Source organism: Zonotrichia leucophrys, unplaced genomic scaffold (assembly GCF_028769735.1).
Source record: "Zonotrichia leucophrys gambelii isolate GWCS_2022_RI unplaced genomic scaffold, RI_Zleu_2.0 Scaffold_818_21947, whole genome shotgun sequence".
Lineage (NCBI taxonomy): Eukaryota > Metazoa > Chordata > Aves > Passeriformes > Passerellidae > Zonotrichia > Zonotrichia leucophrys.
The window spans coordinates 1-21,947 of NW_026993023.1; the positions used below are offsets into that span (position 1 = coordinate 1).

The following is a 21,947-nucleotide window of genomic DNA, read 5'->3' on the forward strand; positions in this document are numbered from 1 at the left end:
CAAAAATACCAGGAAATTGCACCAGAAATACAGGGGAAAATGACACCAGAAATCCTGGGAAATTACCCAGAAATATCCTGGGAAATTACCCCAAAATCCTGGGAAAAATCACATTAAATATCTGGGGAAATTGCCCCAAAATATCCTGGGAAATTGGCCCAAAAATACCAGGAAATTGCACCAGAAATACCAGGGAAAATTGGCCCAAAAATACCAGGAAATTGCACAAGATATACTGGGAAAAATTCCCCTAAAAATCCTGGGAAATCGCCCCAAAAATAGCTGGAAATTGTACCAGAAATACTGGGAAATCACACTAAAAATCCTGGGAAATTGCCCCAAAATATCCTGGGAAATTGCCCCAAAAATAACTGGAAATTGCACCAGAAATACCGGGGGAAATCACACTAAAAATGTCCTGGGAAATTAGCCAAAAATCTCAGGAAATCACCCCAAAAAGTCCTGGGAAATTACCCAAAAATAATGGGAAATGACCTGAAAATATCTTGGGAAATTACCTCAAATTTACTTTGAAAAATAATCCAAAAATATCTTAGGAAATTACCCAAAAATAATGGGAAATGACCTGAAAATATCCTGGGAAATTACCCCAAAATCCTGGGAAAAATAATCCAAAAATATACTGGGAAATTGCACAAAAATATCCTGGGAAATTACCCAAAAATAATGGGAAATGACACGAAAATATCCTGGGAAATTGGCCCAAAAATAACGGGAAAGGACACGAAAATATCCTGGGAAATTACCTCAAATATACGTGGAAAACTAATCCAAAATATCCTGGGAAATTACCCCAAAATCCTGGGGAAAATCACGTGAAAATATCCGGGGAAATTACCCCAAAATTTCCAGGGAAATTGCCCCAAAAATCCCGGGAAAAATCACACAAAAAATCCTGGGAAAACACCCCCAAAATATCCCGAGAAATTGCCCAAAAAAATCCCAGGAAATCACCCGAAAAAATCCTGGGAAATCACCCCAAAATATCCTGAGAAATTGCCCAAAAAATCCCAGGAAATCACCCGAAAAAATCCTGGGAAATCAACCCAAAATATCCTGGAAGACAAAATCAGGAACACCAAAATATCCTGAATCCCAAATATAAATTTCCAAAAGCCCAAAATCCCAGTTTTTCACCCCAAAATCTCATCCCCGACGGGCGAATCCGAGCCCCGACTGCACCCACGACAACCCCCAAAATTCACCCAAAACTCACCCCAAAACCCCAAAATTCACCCCAAAAACCCCAAAATTCACCCCAAAACCACGGAATTTTCCCAAAATCCCGGTTTTTCGCCCCAAAATCTCCCACTCCAGGTGGACAACTCCTCCCTGACGGGCGAATCCGAGCCCCAGACGCGCTCGCCCGACTGCACCCACGACAACCCGCTGGAGACGCGCAACATCACCTTCTTCTCCACCAACTGCGTCGAGGGTGAGCCCCCAATCTGGGGAGGGGGCCCCGAAAATCTGGGGAGGGGTCCCCGAAAATTTGGGGGGATTTGAAGCGATTTTGGGGTCTTTTTTCCTGTTTTTTTCCCTTTTTTTTCTGTTTTTTTTTCAATTTTTTTCTATTTTTTTGGATTTTTTCCCTTTTTTTTCCCCGATTTTCCCATTTTTCCAATATTTTTCTTATTTCCCCGCTTTTTACTGGTTTTTCCCATTTTTTCCTAATTTTTTCCTGGTTTTTTTTCGCCCTTTGTCCAATTTTTCCCATTTTTTCCTGTTGTTTTTCCTGGTTTTCTCTGTTTTTTCCCGTTTTCCCCATTTTCCTCCCATTTCCCCCTTTTTTTTCTCTTTTCCCCTGTTTTTCCCATTTTTCCTGGGTTTTTTCTCTTTTTTCCCATTTTTCCAATTTTTCCCATTTCCCCCTTTTATTTTCTGTTGTTTTTCCCCTTTGTTCCCAGTTTTTCCCTGTTCCCCATTTTTCCCTGTTGTTTTTCCCTTTGTTTTTTTCTGTTTTTTTCCTTTTTTCCTTTTCCCCCGCTTTTCTCCGCTGGTTTTTCCCATTCTTCCTGTGGTTTTCTCCTTTTTTCTCATTTTTTTCCTGTTGTTTTTCCCATTTTCCCCCCATTTTCAGGCACAGCAATCCAGAAACACTTTTGGGCCAGGTTCCCAGTTCTGACCTAATTTTCTCTCCTATTTTTTCCCATTATTTCCCACTTTTTTACCATTTTTCTAACTTTTTCCCATTTCCCCCATTTTTTCCCCCGGGGCGTGGTGATCATGGAGGATCCAGAACCACTTTTGGGACCATTTTGGATCCATTTTGGGGCCTTTTGGAGCCATTTCCAAGCCATTTTGAGGCCATTTTGAGTCGATATCCCATTTTTTCACCATTTTAACCAATTTTTTCAAATTTCGCCCCGTTTTCCAGGCACGGCGCGGGGCGTGGTGATCATGGAGGATCCAGAACCACTGTGGATCCATTTTGGATCCATTTTGGGGCCATTTTGAGTCCATTTCACGGCTTTTTTGGGCCAATATCCCATTTTTTCCCAATTTTCACCGATTTCCCCGTTTTTCGCCCCGTTTTCCAGGCACGGCGCGGGGCGTGGTGATCATGGAGGATCCAGAACCACTTTTGGGACCATTTTGGATCCATTTTGGGCCTTTTGGAGCCATTTCCAAGCCATTTTGAGGCCATTTTGAGTCGATATCCCATTTTTTTCCCGATTTTCACCGATTTCCCCGTTTTTCGCCCCGTTTCCAGGCACGGCGCGGGGCGTGGTGATCGCCACGGGCGACCGCACGGTCATGGGCCGCATCGCCACGCTGGCCTCGGGGCTGGAGGTGGGCAAGACGCCGATCGCCGTGGAGATCGAGCACTTCATCCAGCTCATCACCGGCGTCGCCGTCTTCCTCGGCATCTCCTTCTTCATCCTCTCGCTCATCCTGGGCTACACCTGGCTCGAGGCCGTCATCTTCCTCATCGGCATCATCGTGGCCAACGTGCCCGAGGGGCTGCTGGCCACCGTCACCGTGAGTGACTGGGACGGACTGGGAGGGACTGGGAGGGACTGGGAGTTACTGGGATGGAGATATTGGGGATTGAAACTGGACTGGGATGGACTGGGAGCAAACTGGGATGGACTGGGATGGACTGGGATGGACTGGGACTGAGATATTGGGGTGTAAAGGGGAGCTGGGAGCACGCACCATCATCTTCCTCATCGGCATCATCGTGGCCAACGTGCCTGAGGGGCTGCTGGCCACCGTCACCGTGAGTCACTGGGAGGGACTGGGAGGGACTGGGATGGATTGGGATGGACTGGGAGGGACTGGGAACAAACTGGGAGCAAACTGGGAGTGACTGGGATGGATTGGGACCGAGATATCGGGGATTGAAACTGAACTGGGATGGACTGGGAGGGACTGGGAACAAACTGGGAGTGACTGGGATGGACTGGGAACAAACTGGGAGGGACTGGGATGGACTGGGATGGACTGGGAGCACCCACCGTCATCTTCCTCATCGGCATCATCGTGGCCAACGTGCCCGAGGGGCTGCTGGCCACCGTCACCGTGAGTGGGAGCAAACTGGGATGGACTGGGATGGACTGGGATCAAGATATCGGGGATTGAAACTGAACTGGGATGGACTGGGAGGGACTGGGAACAAACTGGGAGGGACTGGGATCAAGATATCGGGGATTGAAACTGAACTGGGATGGACTGGGAGCAACTGGGAGCAAACTGGGAGGGACTGGGAGCCATTGGAATGGAGATATTGGGGATTGTAAAGGGGAGCTGGGATGGACTGGGATGGACTGGGAACAAACTGGGAGTGACTGGGATGGACTGGGATGGACTGGGACCGAGATATCGGGGATTGAAATTGAACTGGGGCAGACTGGGAGCAAACTGGGATGGACTGGAGTGACTGGGATTGAGATATTGGGGATTGAGACTGAACTGGGAGTGACTGGGATGGACTGGGAGTGACTGGGAGCAAACTGGGATGGACTGGGAGGGACTGGGAGTTACTGGGAGTGACTGGGATTGAGATATTGGGGATTGAAATTGAACTGGGATGGACTGGGAGCAAACTGGGAGTGACTGGGAGCCATTGGAATGGAGATATTGGGGTGTAAAGGGGAGCTGGGATGGACTGGGACGGACTGGGAGCAAACTGGGAGTGACTGGGATGGACTGGGATGGACTGGGAGTTACTGGGATTGAGATATCGGGGATTGAAATTGAACTGGGATGGACTGGGAACAAACAGGGAGTGACTGGGAGTGACTGGGAGGGAGATATCGGGGTGCAAAAGGGAGCTGGCAGCACCCACCCTCATCTTCCTCATCGGCGCCATCGCCCCCCCCAAAACGAAGCCCCCAGACCCATTTTGAGACCCCAGACCCATTTCAGGACCTCAGACCCATTTGACACCCTCCAGAACCCCCAAACCCTTAAGGCTTTGGACATCTCTCTATGGAAGGTTCCTCCGGCTGTTTCCACCTCCAACTTTGACCGATTTTCTCCGGGATTTTTGGCATTTCCCCCCCAAAGCGAAGCCCCCAGCCCCATTTCCCCCTGCCCAGGTGTGCCTGACGCTGACGGCCAAGCGCATGGCCCGCAAGAACTGCCTGGTGAAGAACCTGGAGGCCGTGGAGACGCTCGGCTCCACCTCCACCATCTGCTCCGACAAGACGGGGACGCTCACCCAGAACCGCATGACCGTGGCGCACATGTGGTTCGACAACCAGATCCACGAGGCCGACACCACCGAGGACCAGTCCGGTGCGCGGGGCAGACTGGGGCAAACTGGGGCAAACTGGGAGGGGAAAATCGGGAGGTTTTGTGGGGGTTTTGGGGTTTTTTGGGATTTTTTTGGGATTTTTTTGGGAATTTTTGGGGGTTTTTTTTGGGGGTTTTTTTAGGGGGTTTTGGCGGCTTGGAGAATGAAGGCAAACTGGGGCAAACTGGGCAGACTGGGCAAACTGGCAGGGGAAAATTGGGGGTTTTGTGGGGTTTTGGGGTTTTTTTGGGGATTTTTTTGGGGTTTTTTGGGAATTTTTGGGGGTTTTTTGGGGGTTTTTTTAGGGGGTTTTGGTGGCTTGGAGAATGAAGGCAAACTGGTGCAAACTGGTCCAAACTGGTCCAAACTGGTTTATACTGGTTTATACTTGTTGGAACTGGTTTATACTGGTTTATACTGGTTTATACTGGTTTATACTTGTTGGAACTGGTTTATACTGGTTTATACTGCTCCAGACTGGTTTATACTGTTTTATAATGATTTATAGTGATTTATACTGGTCCAAACTGGTTTATACTGATTTATACTGGTTTATACTGGTCAGAACTGGTTTATACTGGTTTATATGGGTTTATATGGGTTTATACTGGTTTATACTGCTCCAAACTGGTTTATACTGTTTTATAATGATTTATAGTGATTTATACTGGTCCAAACTGATTTATACTGATTTATACTGGTTGGAACTGGTTTATACTGGTTTATACTGGTCAGAACTGGTTTATACTGGTTTATATTGCTCCAAACTGGTTTACACTGGTTTATACTGATTTATACTGATTTATACTGCTCCAAACTGGTTTATACTGGTTTATACTGATTTATACTGGTTGGAACTGGTTTATACTGGTTTATATTGCTCCAAACTGGTTTATAACTGTTTTATAATGATTTATAGTGATTTATACTGCTCCAAACTGGTTTATACTGATTTATACTGGTCCAACCTGGTTTATACTGGTTTATACTGGTCTGACCTTGTCCAAAGTGGTTTATACTGGTTTATACTGCACCAGACTGTTTTCTACTGGTTTCTACTGGTCTGAACTGGTTTATACTGATTTATACTGGTTGGAACTGATTTATACTGCTCCAAACCGGTTTACACTGATTCATGCTGGTCCATACTGGTCTGAACTGGTTTATACTGGTTTATATTGCTCCAAACTGGTTTCTACTGGTTTCTACTGATTTATACTGGTCCGAACTGGTTTATACTGATTTATACTGGTTGGAACTGGTTTATACTGCTCCAGACCGGTCCATACTGGTTTATACTGGTTTATACTGCTCCAAACTGGTCCATACTGGTTTATACTGGTTTATACTGGTTTATACTGCTCCAAACTGGTCCATACTGGTTTATACGGGTTTATACGGGTTTATACTGGTTTATACTGGTTTATACTGCTCCAAACCGGTCCATACTGGTTTATACGGGTTTATACGGGTTTATACTGGTTTATACTGCTCCAAACCGGTCCATACTGGTTTATACGGGTTTATACTGGTTTATACTGGTCCAAACCGGTCCAAACTGGTCCAAACCGGTCCGACCCGGTGGCTGCTCCCTCTCCCCCCCAGGCACGGCGTTCGACAAGAGCTCTCCCACGTGGGTGGCGCTGTCCCACATCGCCGGGCTCTGCAACCGCGCCGTCTTCAAGGGCGGCCAGGAGAACGTGCCCATCCTCAAGGTGCGCGTCTGGGGCATTTTGGGGGGTTTTCAAAAAAATTGGGATTTTTTGGGGATTTATTGGGGATTTTTTTAATATATTTTAGGATTTTTTTTGAGGGTTTTTTTTGGATTTTTATGGGATTTTTCTGGGATTTTGTTGGGATTTTTTTTGGATTTTCTGGGATTTTGTTGGGATTTTTTTTGGGAATTTTAAAAGATTTTTTAAAAGATTTTTTTAAAGATGTTTTGAGGATTTTTTGGGGATTTTTTGGAGATTTTTTAAAGATTTTTTTAAAGATTTTTTAAAGATTTTTTTAAAGATTTTTTGGTACCTTTCTGGGATTTAAAAAAAAAATCGGGGTTTTTTAAAAAAACTGGGGATTTTAAAAAGATTTTTTGGAGGGGGATTTTCTGGGGGGAATTTTTTGGGAATTTTTTTTTGGGGGGGGATTTTTTTGGGGGGTGATGGCAGGGACATTTTTGGGGGCAGTTTGGGGGTGCCAATCCCAATTCTTGGGGTTCTCATCCCAAAATTTTCAGGTTTCTAATCCAAATTTTTGGGGGAAAAAATCCCAATTTTTGGGTGGAAATCCCAATTTTTTTGGTTAAAATCCCAATTTTTGGGTGCCAATCCCGTATTTTGGGGCGTAAATCCCAATTTTGGTGTTCTAATCCAAATTTTTGGGTTTCTCACCCCGATTTTTGGGCGGAAATCCCAATTTTGGTGTTCTAATCCAAATTTTTGGGTTTCTCACCCCGATTTTTGGGCGGAAATCCCAATTTTTGGGGAAAAATCCCAATTTTTTTTTGCTTCTAATCCCATATTTTGGGGCGCAAATCCCAATTTTGGCGTTCTAATCCAAGTTTTGGGGTTCCCATCCCAATTTTGGGTTTCTAATCCAAACTTTCACGTTTCTAATCCCGTATTTTGGGGACAAATCCCAGTTATTGGGTGCCAATCCCTTGTTTAGCGGTGTAAATCCCAATTTCCGCGTTTCTCGCCCCAAATTTCGGGTCCCCAGCGCGACGTGGCCGGGGACGCGTCCGAGTCGGCGCTGCTCAAGTGCATCGAGCTCTCGTCGGGCTCCGTCAAGGTCATGCGGGAGCGCAACAAGAAAGTGGCCGAGATCCCCTTCAACTCCACCAACAAGTACCAGGTACCCCAAAAACACCAGAAAACGCCCCAAAAAATTACTGGGAAAAAACCCCAAAAAAACAAAACCCAGAGGGGAACCCAAAAACACCAAAAAACACCAGCAGGTACCCCAAAAACACCAAAAAACACCCCAAAAAATTACTGGGAAAAAACCCCAAAAAAACAAAACCCAGAGGGGAACCCAAAAAAACCCACAAAAGACACCAGCAGGTACCCCAAAAACAGCACCCCAAAAATACTGAAAAAAACCCCAAAAAACCAAAAACCTGAGGGGAATCCAAAACAACCACGGGGAACCCAAAAAACACCCAAAAAATACTGGAAAAAAAACCCCCAAAAAACAAAACCTGAGGGGAACCCAAAAAAACCAAGGAGGTACCCAAAAACACCAAAAAGCACCCCAAAAATACTGGAAAAAAAACCCCAAAAAACCAAAACCAGAGGGGAACCCAAAAACACAAACAAGAGAACCCAAAACACCAAAAAGCCCCAAAAAATACTGGAAAAAACCCCAAAAAACCAAACCCAAAGGGGAACCCAAAAAACCCCAAAAACCACCAGCAGGTACCCCAAAAACACCAAAAAACACCCCAAAAATACTGAAAAAAACCCAAAAAACCAAAAACCTGAGGGAATCCAAAACACCCAAAACCCAAGAGACCCAAAAAACACCAAAAAAATACTGAAAAAAAACCCAAAAAAACCAAACCAGAGGGGAACCCAAAAACAACCAGCAGGTAACCAAAAAACCAAAAAAACCCAAAAATACTGAAAAAAACCCAAAAAACCAAAAACCTGAGGGGAACCCAAAAAATCCACAAAAGACACCAGCAGGTAACCCAAAAACAGCAAAAAACACCCCAAAAAATACTGGAAAAAAAAACCCCAAAAAACCAAAACCTGAGGGAACCCAAAAAACCAAGGGAACCCAAAACCCCAAAAACACAAAACACCAAAAATACTGAAAAAAAACCCCCAAAAAACCAAAACACAGAGGGGAATCCAAAACAACCAAGGGGAACCCAAAAACACCAAAAAGCACCCCAAAAAATACTGAAAAAAAAACCCCAAAAAACCAAAACCGAGGGGAACCAAAACAACCACGGGGAACCCAAAAAAACACCAAAAAAATACTGGAAAAAAAAACCCCAAAAAAACAAAAACTGAGGGGAATCCAAAACAACCACGGGGAACCCAAAAAAAACCAACCAAAAAGCACCCCAAAAAACTGAAAAAAAAAAAACAAAAACCAAAACACAGAGGGGAATCCAAACAACCAAGGGGAACCCAAAAAGCACCAAAAATACTGGGAAAAAAACCCCAAAAAACCAAAAACCTGAGGGGAACCCAAAACAACCAAGGGGAACCCAAAAAACGCCCCAAAAAATACTGAAAAAAACCCCAAAAAACCAAAAACCTGAGGGGAATCCAAAACAACCACGGGGAACCCAAAAACACCAAAAAGCACCCCAAAAAATACTGAAAAAAAACCCCAAAAAACCAAAAACCTGAGGGGAATCCAAAACAACCAAGGGGAACCCAAAACACCCAAAAAATACGGAAAAAAAACCCAAAAAAACCAAACCCAGAGGGGAATCCAAAACAACCAAGGGAACACAAAAAAAACCAAAAAACACCAAAAAATACTGAAAAAAAACCCAAAAAAACCAAAAACCTGAGGGGAATCCGAAACAACCAAGGGGAACCCAAAAAAAACCAAAAACACACCAAAAAATACTGAGAAAAAAACCCAAAAAACCAAAACCCAAAGGGGAACCCAAAACACCCCAAAAAACACAGCAGTACCCAAAAACACCAAAACAAAGCACTGAAAAAATGCCCCAAAATCACTTTTTTCCCACCTGGGCGGTACAAACCGCCCCCCCAAAAAATTCCCAAAAATTCCCAAAAATTCCCAAAGACCCAAACCCACCGTTTTTGGCCCCAGCTGTCCATCCACAACACCAAAAACCTGAATGACACCTTTAAAAAATCCCCCAAAATTCAATTTATTTCCCTTTTAACCTCACCTGGGCGCCACAAACCCCCCCCAAAAAATCCCAAAAAATTCCCAAAAATCCCAAAAGACCCAAAATCCCCGTTTTTGGCCCCAGCTGTCCATCCACGAGACCGAGGACCCCAACGACAACCGGTACCTGCTGGTGATGAAGGGCGCCCCCGAGCGCATCCTGGACCGCTGCTCCACCATCCTGCTGCAGGGCAAGGAGCAGCCGCTGGACGAGGAGATGAAGGAGGCCTTCCAGAACGCTTACCTGGAGCTTGGGGGGTTGGGAGAGAGGGTTTTGGGTGAGAATTTGGTTTTCTGGGGTACTGGGATTTTTTGGGGATTTTTTGGGATTTTTTCTGAATTTTTTTACATTTTCTAGGGATTTTTTTGGGGATTTTTTTGGAATTTTTCTGGATTTTTTGGGGGGTTTGCTGAGGCCTTCCAGAATGCTCATCTGGAGCTGGGAGGGCTGGCAGAGAGGGTTTTGGGTGAGTTTTGGGGGATTTTGGGGTTCAAGAATATTTGGAATTTTTTGGGGATTTTTTTTAGATTTTTTGGGGTCTCCCTGTAAAGGTTTTTGCCACTTTTACCTGCCCGAGGAGCAGCACCCCAGGGACAGATTCAGGGAGGGATTATTGGAGTGAATTTCGGTGATTTTTGGGCTGATTTTGGGGTGATTTTTGGGGTGATTTTTGGGCTGATTTTGGGGTGATTTTTGGGCTGAATTTCAGTGATTTTGGGTCTCTCCCCATGCAGGTTTCTGCCACTTTTACCTGCCCGAGGAGCAGTACCCCAAGGGCTTCGCCTTCGACTGCGACGACGTGAACTTCGCCACCGACAACCTTTGCTTCGTGGGGCTCATGTCCATGATCGACCCGCCCCGCGCCGCCGTGCCCGACGCCGTGGGCAAATGCCGCAGCGCCGGCATCAAGGTGGGACCCCCAAAACGACCCCCGGAATCCCCCAAAATCCCCCCCAAAAAAATCGCTCCCAAAATCCCCCTTGAATTCCCCCAAAATCTGCCCCGAAATCCCCCAAAATCCCCCCCAAAATCCCCCTTGAATTCCCCCAAAATCTGCCCCGAATTCCCCCCAAAAATCTCTCCCAAAACCCTCCTTGAATTCCCCCAAAATCTGCCCCGGAATCCCCCAAAATCCCCCAAAATCCTCCCAAATCCCCTTGAATTCCCCCAAAATCTGCCCTGAATTCCCCAAAAATCCCCCCAAAAATCCCTCCCAAAATCCCCCTTGAATTCCCCCAAAATCCCCTCTCCGTTCCCCTAAAAACTTGTCCCATAATCACCCCTAAATTCCCTCAAAAAACCACCCTGAAATCCCTCAAAATCCCCCCAAAAATCTCTCCCAAAATCCCCCCTGAATTCCCTCAAAAAACCGCCCTGAATTTCACCAAAATCTGCCCTGAATTCCCCCAAAATGCCCCCCAAAATCCTCCCTGAATTTCACCAAAAAGTCATCACCAAATTAACCCCCAAATCTCCCCTGAAATCTCCCAAAATCCCCCCTGAATTCCCTCAAAAAACGCCCTGAATTCCTTCAAAAAATCACCGTGACTCACCTGTGACACACCTGTGACACACCTGTGACACACCTGTGACACACCTGTGACTCACCTGTGTGCCCTCACCTGTGACACACCCGTGACACACCTGTGACTCACCTGTGACACACCTGTGCCCCCTCACCTGTGACACACCTGTGACACACCTGTGACACACCTGTGTCCCCTCACCTGTGACACACCTGTGACACACCTGTGTCCCCTCACCTGTGTCCACTCACCTGTGACACACCTGTGCCCCCTCACCTGTGACACACCCGTGACCCACCTGTGTCCCCTCACCTGTGACTCACCTGTGACACACCTGTGACACACCTGTGTCCCCTCACCTGTGCCTCACCTGTGTCCCCCCTGTGACACACCTGTGACACACCTGTGACACACCTGTGACACACCTGTGTCCCCTCACCTGTGACACACCCGTGACACACCTGTGTCCCTCACCTGTCCGCAGGTGATCATGGTCACCGGGGACCACCCAATCACGGCCAAGGCCATCGCCAAGGGCGTGGGGATCATCTCCGAGGGCAACGAGACCGTGGAGGACATTGCGGCGCGGCTGAACATACCTGTGAGCCAGGTGAACCCCAGGTGAGTCACACCTGTGAGCCAGGTGAACCCCCAGGTGAGATAGAGACAGGTGTGACAGGTGTGACATAGCCAGGTGTGACATTGCGGCGCGGCTCAACATCCCTGTGAGCCAGGTGAACCCCAGGTGTGACATCCTGAACACACCTGTCAGCCAGGTGAACCCCAGGTGAGTCACACCTGAACATACCTGAACATCCCTGTCAGCCAGGTGAACCCCAGGTGAGACAGAGACAGGTGAGACATCCTGAACATACCTGAACATCCCCGTGAGCCAGGTGAGATACAGGTGAGATAGAGACAGGTGTGACATCCTGAACATACCTGAACATCCCTGTGAGCCAGGTGAACCCAGGTGAGTCACAGGTGTGACACAGATGTGACATAGCCAGGTGTGACATCGCAGCGCGGCTGAACATACCTGTGAGCCAGGTGAACCCCAGGTGAGACAGAGACAGGTGTGACACAGGTGTGACATCCTGAACATACCTGTGAGCCAGGTGAACCCCAGGTGAGTCACACCTGTCAGCCAGGTGAGCCCCAGGTGAGTCACACACTGAACATCCCTGAACATCCCTGTCAGCCAGGTGAACCCCAGGTGAGTCACAGGTGTGACAGGTGTGACATAGCCAGGTGTGACATTGCGGCGCGGCTGAACATACCTGTGAGCCAGGTGAACCCCAGGTGAGCCTCACCTGAACATACCTGAACATCCTTAACATACCTGAACATACCTGTCAGCCAGGTGAACCCCAGGTGAGTCACAGGTGTGCTCCAGGTGTGACACAGATAGGGAGACACAGCCAGGTGTGCCCAGGTGTGACAGGTATGACATAGCCAGGTGTGACATTGCGGCACGGCTGAACATACCTGTAACCAGTGAACCCCAGGTGAGTCACAGGTGAGACAGGTGTGACAGGTGTGACATAGCCAGGTGTGACATTGTGGCATGGCTGAACACATCTGTCAGCCAGGTGAGATACAGACAGGTGAACCTCACACCTGAACATACCTGAACATCCCTGTGAGCCAGGTGAACCCCAGGTGAGCCAGGTCACCCATTTTTGGGTTCCTTTCACTGTTTTTGGGGTAAATCGCGCTGGTTTTGGTGTTCCTGCGCCGTTTTCAGGTTCCTGCACCATTTTTGGGATAAATCCCATTGATTTTTGGCTGAATCCCGGCATTTTTGGGGTAAACCCTTTCTTTTTGGGTAAATCCTCTTCTTTTTGGTTTACTGCACCATTTTGGGGTAAATCCCTTTCTTTTTGGGTAAATCCTGTTCTTTCTGGATTCCTGCACCATTTTTGGGGTGCATCCCACCATTTTTGGGGTAAATCCCGGCGTTTTCGGGCCCGCAGGGACGCCAAGGCGTGCGTGATCCACGGCACCGACCTGAAGGACATGAGCTCGGAGCAGATTGACGAAATCCTGCAGAATCACACCGAAATCGTGTTCGCGCGCACGTCCCCGCAGCAGAAACTCATCATCGTCGAGGGCTGCCAGAGACAGGTGGGGCACCCCAAAAAACCCCAAAAACGGTCCTAAAACCCACATAAATGGCCCCAAAAATCCCACCTGGAACCGACCCAGGAACCCCCTAATTTTTTCCCCAAACTTCCCCCATTTTTCACCCAATTTTCACCATTTTTTGGGGATTTTTTCCCCAAATTCCGCAGTTTCCCCCCGTGTTCCCACACCCCCAATTTTCCCCATTTCCCCCTCATTTTTCCCCCAAATTTCCCCCATTTTTTACCCGTTTTTCACCTTTTTTTCAGTTTTTTTTCCCATTTTTCCCATTTTTTTCCCCATTTTTTCCCAAATCTTCCCCGAATTTCTCAGATCTCCCAGTGTCCCCAAACTCCCAATTTCCCCAAATTTCCCCTGTTTTCCACCCAATTTCCACCACTTTCCCCCATTTTTTCCCTTTTTTTTCTTTTTTTTCCCTTTTTTTTTTGCGTTTCTTCCCATTTTTCCTGTTTTTCCCATTTTTCCTGTTTTTCCCCCCAAAGGGGCCACCATAGCTGGTGCCATTTTCCCCCCACATTCCCTCCATTTTTTACCCATTTCCCTCCAATTTCCACCATTTTTCCCCCGTTTTTTCCCACTTTTCCCTGGTTTTTCCCATTTTTTTGGGATTTTTTTCCCACTTTTCCCATTTTTCCCCCCAAATTCCCCATTTTTTCCCAATATACCCAGTGTCCCCAACATCCCCAGTCCCCCCAATTTTCCTCCCCATTTTCCCCCGTTTTCCCCCATTTCTCGGCCATTTTTCACCCGATTTTCACCCAGTTTTTTTCGTTTTTTCCCGTTTTTCCCAAATTTCCTGTTTTTTGCCCCAAAGGGCGCCATCGTGGCGGTGACGGGCGACGGCGTGAACGACTCGCCGGCGCTGAAGAAGGCCGACATCGGCGTGGCCATGGGCATCGCCGGCTCCGACGTCTCCAAGCAGGCGGCCGACATGATCCTGCTGGACGACAACTTCGCCTCCATCGTGACCGGTGTCGAGGAAGGTGAGAAACACACCTGGGCACACCTGGGCACACCTGGGCACACCTGGGCACACCTGGGCAGGTGTGGGTTAGTGTGGGACAGGTGTGGGACAGGTCAGACACACCTGGGAAGGTGAGAAACACACCTGGGCACACCTGGGCAGGTGTGGGTTAACGTGGGTTAACGTAGGACAGGTGTGGGACAGGTGAGACACACCTGGGCAGGTGAGAGACACACCTGAGATAGGTATGGGGCAGGTATGGGACAGGTGAGATACCTGGGACAGGTATGGGACAGGTGAGAAACACACCTGAGATACACCTGGGCAGGTGTGGGTTAACGTAGGACAGGTGTGGGACAGGTGATCCTGCTGGACGACAACTTCGCCTCCATTGTGACGGGTGTTGAGGAAGGTGAGCACACCTGAGACAGGTGAGACACACCTGAGATAGGTATGGGGCAGGTATGGGACAGGTATGAGAAACACACCTGAGATACACCTGGGCAGGTGTGGGACAGGTGAGACACACCTGGGCAGGTGAGAGACACACCTGAGATACACCTGGGCAGGTGTGGGTTAACGTGGGACAGGTGCAGGACAGGTGTGGGACAGGTGAGACACACCTGAGACAGGTGAGAAACACACCTGAGATAGGTATGGGGCAGGTATGGGACAGGTGAGATACCTGGGACAGGTGAGACAGGTGAGAAACACACCTGAGACACACCTGAGACACACCTGAGACAGGTGAGAAACACACCTGAGATAGGTATGGGGCAGGTATGGGACAGGTGAGATACCTGGGACAGGTGTGGGACAGGTGTGGGACAGGTGATCCTGCTGGATGACAACTCCGCCTCCATCATCACCATCGTCACCAGAAGGTCTGGTTTGGGCCCTTTTGGGGTGAATCCGTGCGTTTATGGGGCCGCTGGTGACGGTTTTTGCCATTTTTTGCCGTTTTTTGCTGGTTTTTGCTGGTTTTTTGCCGGTTTTTGATGGTTTTTGATGTTTTTTGCCGTTTTTCACGACAGGGCGCCTGATTTTCGACAATCTGAAGAAATCGATCGCGTACACGCTGACCAGCAACATCCCCGAGATCACGCCGTTCCTGCTCTTCATCATGGCCAACATCCCGCTGCCGCTGGGCACCATCACCATCCTCTGCATCGATCTGGGGACCGACATGGTGAGAGAATCCCAAAAACCCCGGAATTCCACCCAAAATACAGCCCGAAATCCATCAAATCCCAAAAACCCCAATAACACCCCAAATCCACCCCAAATTCATCATGGCCAACATCCCGCTGCCGCTGGGCACCATCACCATCCTCTGCATCGATCTGGGGACCGACATGGTGAGAGAATCCCGAAAACCCCGGAATTCCACCCAAAATACAGCCCGAAATCCATCAAATCCCAAAAAACCCTAAAAACCCTAAAAATATCCCAAATTCACCCCAAATCCCTCTGCTGCTGGGCACCATCACCATCCTCTGCATCGATTTGGGGACTGACATGGTGAGGGCACCCAAAAACCCCGGAATTCCACCCAAAATCTGTCCCGAAATCCATCAAATCCCAAAAACCCCAATAACACCCCAAATCCACCCCAAATTCATCATGGCCAACATCCCGCTGCCGCTGGGCACCATCACCATCCTCTGCATCGATTTGGGGACTGACATGGTGAGAGAATCCCAAAAACCCCGGAATTCCACCCAAAATCTGTCCCGAAATCCATCGAATCCCAAAAAACCCTAAAAACCCTAAAAATATCCCAAATTCACCCCAAATCCCTCTGCTGCTGGGCACCATCACCATCCTCTGCATCGATTTGGGGACCGACATGGTGAGAGAATCCCGAAAACCCCGGAATTCCACCCAAAATACAGCCCGAAATCCATCGAATCCCAAAAACCCCAATAACACCCCAAATCCACCCAAATTCATCATGGCCAACATCCCGCTGCCGCTGGGCACCATCACCATCCTCTGCATCGATTTGGGGACTGACATGGTGAGAGAATCCCGAAAACCCCGGAATTCCACCCAAAATCTGTCCCGAAATCCATCAAATCCCAAGACCACCAAATCCATCCCAAATCCACCCAAAACCCACCCCAAATCTATCCCAATTCACCCAAATCCCACTGCCGCTGGGCACCATCACCATCCTCTGCATCGACCTGGGCACCGACATGGTGAGGGCACCCAAAAACCCCGGAATTCAACCCAAAAACCCCCGAAATTTAACCCGAAATCTGTCCCGAAATCCATCAAAATTAACCAAATTTGGTGTTTTTGCCCCATTCTCAGGTGCCAGCCATCTCCCTGGCGTACGAGGCGGCCGAGAGCGACATCATGAAACGGCAGCCCAGGAACCCGCGCAGCGACAAGCTGGTCAACGAGCGGCTCATCAGCATGGCCTACGGCCAGATCGGTCAGTGGTCACTCTGGGGTCAGTCATGGTCATCCACGGTCATCCCAGGGTCATTTATGGTCATTCATGGTTGGTCATTGTCATCCATGGTCATCCATGGTCATCCATTGTGATCCATGGTCAACGAGCGGCTCATCAGCATGGCCTACGGCCAGATCGGTCAGTGGTCACTCTGGGGTCACTCTGGGGTCAGTCATGGTCAGTCATGGTCATCCCGGGGTCATTTATGGTCATTCATTGTTGGTCATTGTCATCCATTGTGATCCATGGTCAACGAGCGGCTCATCAGCATGGCCTACGGCCAGATCGGTCAGTGGTCACTCTGGGGTTACTCTGGGGTCAGTCATGGTCATCCTGGGGTCATTTATGGTCATTCATGGTTGGTCATTGTCATCCATTGTCATCCATGGTCATCCATTGTGATCCATTGTGATCCATGGTCAACGAGCGGCTCATCAGCATGGCCTACGGCCGGATCGGTCAGTGGTCACTCTGGGGTCACTCACTGGTCACTCACGGTCATCCACAGTCATCCCGGGGTCATTTATGGTCATTCATGGTTGGTCATTGTCATCCATGGTCATCCATTGTGATCCATGGTCAACGAGCGGCTCATCAGCATGGCCTACGGCCGGATCGGTCAGTGGTCACTCACTGGTCACTCACTGGTCAGTTATTGGGTTTCATTGGATCCCGTAGGGTCATATTGGCTCCCATTGACTCCTAATGACTCCCATTGGCTCCTGTTCAGTTTCATTGAGTCCCATTGGTTCCTGTTGGGTCCAGTTGATTTTCATTGGCTCCCATTGGGTCCAGTAGAGTTTCATTGGCTCCCATTGAGTCCCATTGAGTTTCATTGGCTCCTGTTGGGTCCCATTGAGTCCAGTTGAATTTCATTGGCTCCCATTGACTCCAATTGGGCCGTGTTGAGTTTCATTGGCTCCTGCTGACTCCCATTGGTCCCCATTGCATCCAATTGAGTTTCATTGGCTCCCATTGACTCCCATTGGCTCCCATTGACTCCTGTTGAGTTTCATTTGCTCCCATTGACCCCCATTGGCTCCCATTGACTCCTGTTGAGTTTCATTTGCTCCCACTGACCCCCATTGGTTCCCGTTGGGTCCAGTTGAGTTTCATTGGCTCCCGTTGGATCCCATTGGATCCCATTGGGTCCTGTTGAGTTTCATTGGCTCCCATTGGTCCCCATTGGGCCATGTTGAGTTTCATTGGCTCCCACTGACCCCCATTGGATCCCGTTGGCTCCTGTTGAGTTTCATTTGCTCCCGTTGACCCCCATTGGCTCCCGTTGACCCCCTGACCCCCCGTTTTTGCCCTCAGGGATGATCCAGGCGCTGGGCGGGTTCTTCGCCTACTTCGTGATCCTGGCCGAGAACGGGTTCCTGCCCTCGTGCCTGGTGGGGATCCGGCTGCGCTGGGACGACCGCACCATCAACGACCTGGAGGACTCCTACGGGCAGCAGTGGGTGCGTGCCCGCCCCAAAATGGGGGTCCCCAAAAAAATGGGGGTGCCAAAAAATGGGGGTGCTGAAAAATGGGGGTGTCAAAAAATGGGGGTGCCGAAAAATGGGGGTGCCGAAAAATGGGGGTGCTGAAAAATGGGGGTCTCCAAAAATGGGGTCTTTGAAGATGGAGGTCCTAAAAAAATGGAAGATCCCCCAAAAAAGGGAATAGAGAAAATTGGGGATTTTTAAAAACAAAAAATGGGGATTTTCCTCCAAAACAGGGACCCCCCCAAAAATGGGGGTCTCTGAAAATGGGCATCCCAAAAAACAGGGATTTTTTGGAGCCATTTTGAGCATTTTTTGAGGATCTTTTGTGCATTTTTTGGAAGATGTTTCGATCATGTTTTTGGGGGGCTTTTTGGATCATTTTTTGGGGACATTTAGATAATTTTTCGTGCACTTTTGGATCATTTTTTGAGGTTTTTTTGATATTTTTTGGGGGCAGTTTTAACCGATTCTCCTGTCATTTTAACCATTTTTGAGGCCGTTTTTCACATTAATTTCGTTAATTTGAGGAGGGGTCTCCCGTTTGCCCTCCCCCAGATGTACGAGCAGCGCAAGGTGGCATTTTGGCCATTTTTGGGGACCATATTTTGTGTCATTTTTTGAGGCCGTTTTTCACATTTTCGGGCCGGGGTTTTTTCGGGGCAGGTCCGGGGCGGGTTAATTTCGTTAATTTGAGGAGGGGTCTCCCGTTTGCCCCCCCCAGACGTACGAGCAGCGCAAGGTGGTGGAGTTCACGTGCCACACGGCGTTCTTCGTCAGCATCGTGGTCGTGCAGTGGGCCGACCTCATCATCTGCAAGACGCGGCGCAACTCCGTCTTCCAGCAGGGCATGAAGTGAGTCTGGGGTCCCCAAAATCCTGGGGGGGGGTTTTCCCCAATTTTAGGGGGTCTCCGAAATCTTGGGGGTGTCCCCAAAATGCTGGGAGAATCCCCGAATTTCTGGCAGAATCCCCCAAAAAAATTGGGGAAGTCAAAACTCAAGTGGGAGTGGGAGAGGGGTGGATTTGAGGGGAGGTCCCAAAATTCTGGAGGTGTCCTGAAATTCTGGGGGGGGGTCCCCAAAATTCTGGGGGGTCCCCCAATTTTAGGGGGGACCCAAAATTCCTGAAGGGGTCCCCAAAATGCTGGGAGAATTCCCGAATTTCTGGGAGAATCCCCCAAAAAATTGGGGTGGTTAAAAGTTGGGATGGATTTGGGGAGGGGTCCCCAAAATTCGGGGGGGGGGTCCTCAAAAAATAGAGGAATCACCATGAATTTTGGGGGGAATTTGGGGAAATATTGACAGGAATTTTGGGGGGATTTGGGGTGGAATTTGGTAGGAATTTTGGGGGGATTTTGGGAGGATTTTGGGGGGGAAAATTATGGGGAATTTTAGGGAAATTTGGGGGATTTTAGGGAAATTTTGGGGGAATTTTAGAGGAAATTTGTGGGGAATTTTAGAGGAATTTTTGGGGGGAATTTAGGGGGGATTTTTTGGAGGGTTTTGGGGGAATTTTGGGAGTCATTTTAGAGAAGTTTTGGGGGAATTTCAGGGAGGTTTTGGGGAACATTTGGGGGGAATTTTGGGGAAATTATGGGGATATTTGGGGGAATTTTTGGGGGGCATTTTGAGGGGACTTTGGCCAAATTCTGGGGGGATTTTGCAGATCCCCTCTGATGATTTTTTCTGCTTTTTTTTAGGAACAAAATCCTGATTTTCAGGGTTTTTGGGGGGCCATATTTCGGGGTGGATTCTCTCTCATTTGGGGCTTCCTGCTGATGATTTTTTTCTGGTTTTTTTTAGGAACAAAATCCTGATTTTGGGCCTTTTTGGGACGCCATATTTTAGGGTGTATTCTATCAGATTTGGGGCTTCCTGCTGATGATTTTTGTGCTTTTTTTTAGGAACAAAATCCTGATTTTCGGGCTCTTCGAGGAGACGGCGCTGGCCGCGTTCCTCTCCTACTGCCCCGGCATGGACGTGGCGCTGCGCATGTACCCCCTCAAGTGAGCCCCAAAACCCCCGGAATTCGCCCCAAAATTGGGTGGGGACCCCAAAATCCGGACCCAGGAGGGGGTGGGGATCCCTTTAAGGGGGGAGGTTTTTGGGGGATTTTGAGCTTTCTGTTTTAATTTTGAGTTTTTGGGGTTTGGGTGATTTTTGTTGTTATTTTTGGCATTTTTAGGGGGATTTTTATTGTTTTTTTTTTTTTTGTGGAGTTTTTTGAGCGTTTTTTCAGTTTGGAGACTTTTTTGGGGGTTTCAGTGATTTTTGGTAATTTTTTTTAGCATTTTTGGGGGGAGTTTGATTGATTTTCATGGGACTTTTGACCATTTTCAGGGCTTTTGACAATTTCTTTTGTCTTTTGACCATTTTTTCATGGCGTTTTCCACCATTTTTTGGCTTTTGACGTTTTTTGGGGGGTTTTCACAATTTTTTCCAAATTCTGCCCATTTCCTTTGGCATTGCGCCATTTCTTGGCTGTTTTTCACCATTTGTGACCATTTCTTTGTGTGATTTTGCCCTATTTTTGGGGGGTTTCACCACTTCTTCACCATTTTGACTTTTTTCTGCCTTTCAACCATTTATTTTTGTTTTCAACCATTTCTTTTGTATTTTCCCCATTTTTTCACTGTTTTCCACCATTTTTTCACCGATTTCCACCATTTTTTTTTTGTTTTCCCCATTTTCTCGCCGTTTTTGACCATTTCTCTGTGGTTTTTCCCCAAATTTCCTCGTCCAGGCCCAGCTGGTGGTTCTGCGCCTTCCCCTACTCCTTCCTCATCTTCGTCTACGACGAGATCCGCAAGCTCATCCTGCGCCGCAACCCCGGAGGTTTGGGGCAAATTCTGGGGATTTTGGGCAAATTCTGGGCGGGAATTTCAGGGGGATTATGGGGGGATTTTGGGGATGATTTTTGGGGTATTTTAGGTGGATTTTGGGGAAATTTTGGGTAGATTTTCAGGTGATTTTCAGGGTGGAATTTTGAGGGGAATTTTGGGAAGAATTTTGGGGGGATATTTGAGGGGGTTTTTGGGGAAATTCGGAGGGAAGTTTGGGAATTTTTGGGGAAATTTTTGGTGGAATTTTTGTGGAATTGTGGGAGCTTTTGGAGGGAAATTTTGAGGGTATTTGGGGTGATTTTATGGAGATTTTGGGGAAAAATTTTGGGGGAAATTTGAAGGAATTTTAGGGGAAATTTGGGGGGAATTTGGGAAGATTTTCAGATGATTTTGGGGGGAATTTTGAGGGAATTTCATGGGAGATTTTGGGAGGAATTTTGGAAGAAATTTGGGAGAAATTGGGGGGTTTTAGGGGTGGATTTTGGGGAGAATTTGCAGGAATTTTAGGGGAAATTTTGGGTGGAATTTTGGGAGATTTGGGGGGATTTTGGGGGGAGTTTTGGAGGGAATTTTGCGGGAATTTTTCAGAAATTTTGGGGCAAATTTTGAGGCCAATTTTATGACTTTTGCTTCCACCCTCACCTTTTCTTTCTTCACTTTCTTTTCCAGGTTGGGTGGAGAAGGAAACCTACTACTGAACCCCCCACCCAAAAAAACCAACCACGGGACCCCCCCCAAAAAAAACAACACGAGACCCCCCCCCAAAATCCCCTTTTTTCCTCCCAAAAAAATCCCCATTTTTCCCTCCCCAAAATCCCCTTTTTTCCCCCTCAAAAATCCCCCTTTTTCCCCCCAAAATTTCCATTTTTTCCC

General features: G+C 48.0%; 1 protein-coding gene across 6 annotated transcripts; it reads left to right on the plus strand.

Moving 5' to 3' along the window:
• The first annotated feature begins 1,337 nt into the window (after positions 1-1,337).
• On the plus strand, positions 1,338-21,846 carry LOC135441997 (sodium/potassium-transporting ATPase subunit alpha-3). Of its 6 annotated transcripts, XM_064701545.1 has the most exons (17): positions 1,338-1,456; positions 2,735-3,003; positions 4,566-4,764; positions 6,368-6,477; positions 7,481-7,615; positions 9,729-9,921; positions 10,379-10,554; positions 11,655-11,791; positions 13,147-13,297; positions 14,130-14,298; positions 15,314-15,468; positions 16,599-16,722; positions 18,061-18,206; positions 18,955-19,085; positions 20,136-20,237; positions 20,975-21,066; positions 21,744-21,846. In XM_064701545.1, exons 2-17 carry the CDS (start codon positions 2,779-2,781, stop codon positions 21,770-21,772), a joined length of 2,274 nt encoding a protein of 757 aa, XP_064557615.1. In that variant the 5' UTR covers positions 1,338-1,456; positions 2,735-2,778; the 3' UTR covers positions 21,773-21,846. The 6 variants fall into 6 exon arrangements, with proteins under 6 accessions (XP_064557615.1, XP_064557618.1, XP_064557620.1 ...); XM_064701548.1 differs by lacking the exons at positions 1,338-1,456; positions 2,735-3,003; positions 4,566-4,764; ... (6 more) ...; positions 14,130-14,298; positions 15,314-15,468 and adding an exon at positions 15,561-15,637; XM_064701550.1 differs by lacking the exons at positions 1,338-1,456; positions 2,735-3,003; positions 4,566-4,764; ... (6 more) ...; positions 14,130-14,298; positions 15,314-15,468 and adding an exon at positions 16,083-16,131.
• Positions 21,847-21,947: the final 101 nt, after the last annotated feature.

Coding starts and splice junctions, on each gene's coding strand:
- LOC135441997 (XM_064701545.1), top strand. CDS start 2,779: ATGGGCCGCATCGCCACGCTGGCCTCGGGGCTGGAGGTGGGCAAGACG. Junction 6,478..7,480: donor AGAACGTGCCCATCCTCAAG/GTGCGCGTCTGG, acceptor TCGGGTCCCCAG/CGCGACGTGGCCGGGGACGC. Junction 13,298..14,129: donor TCGAGGGCTGCCAGAGACAG/GTGGGGCACCCC, acceptor TTTGCCCCAAAG/GGCGCCATCGTGGCGGTGAC.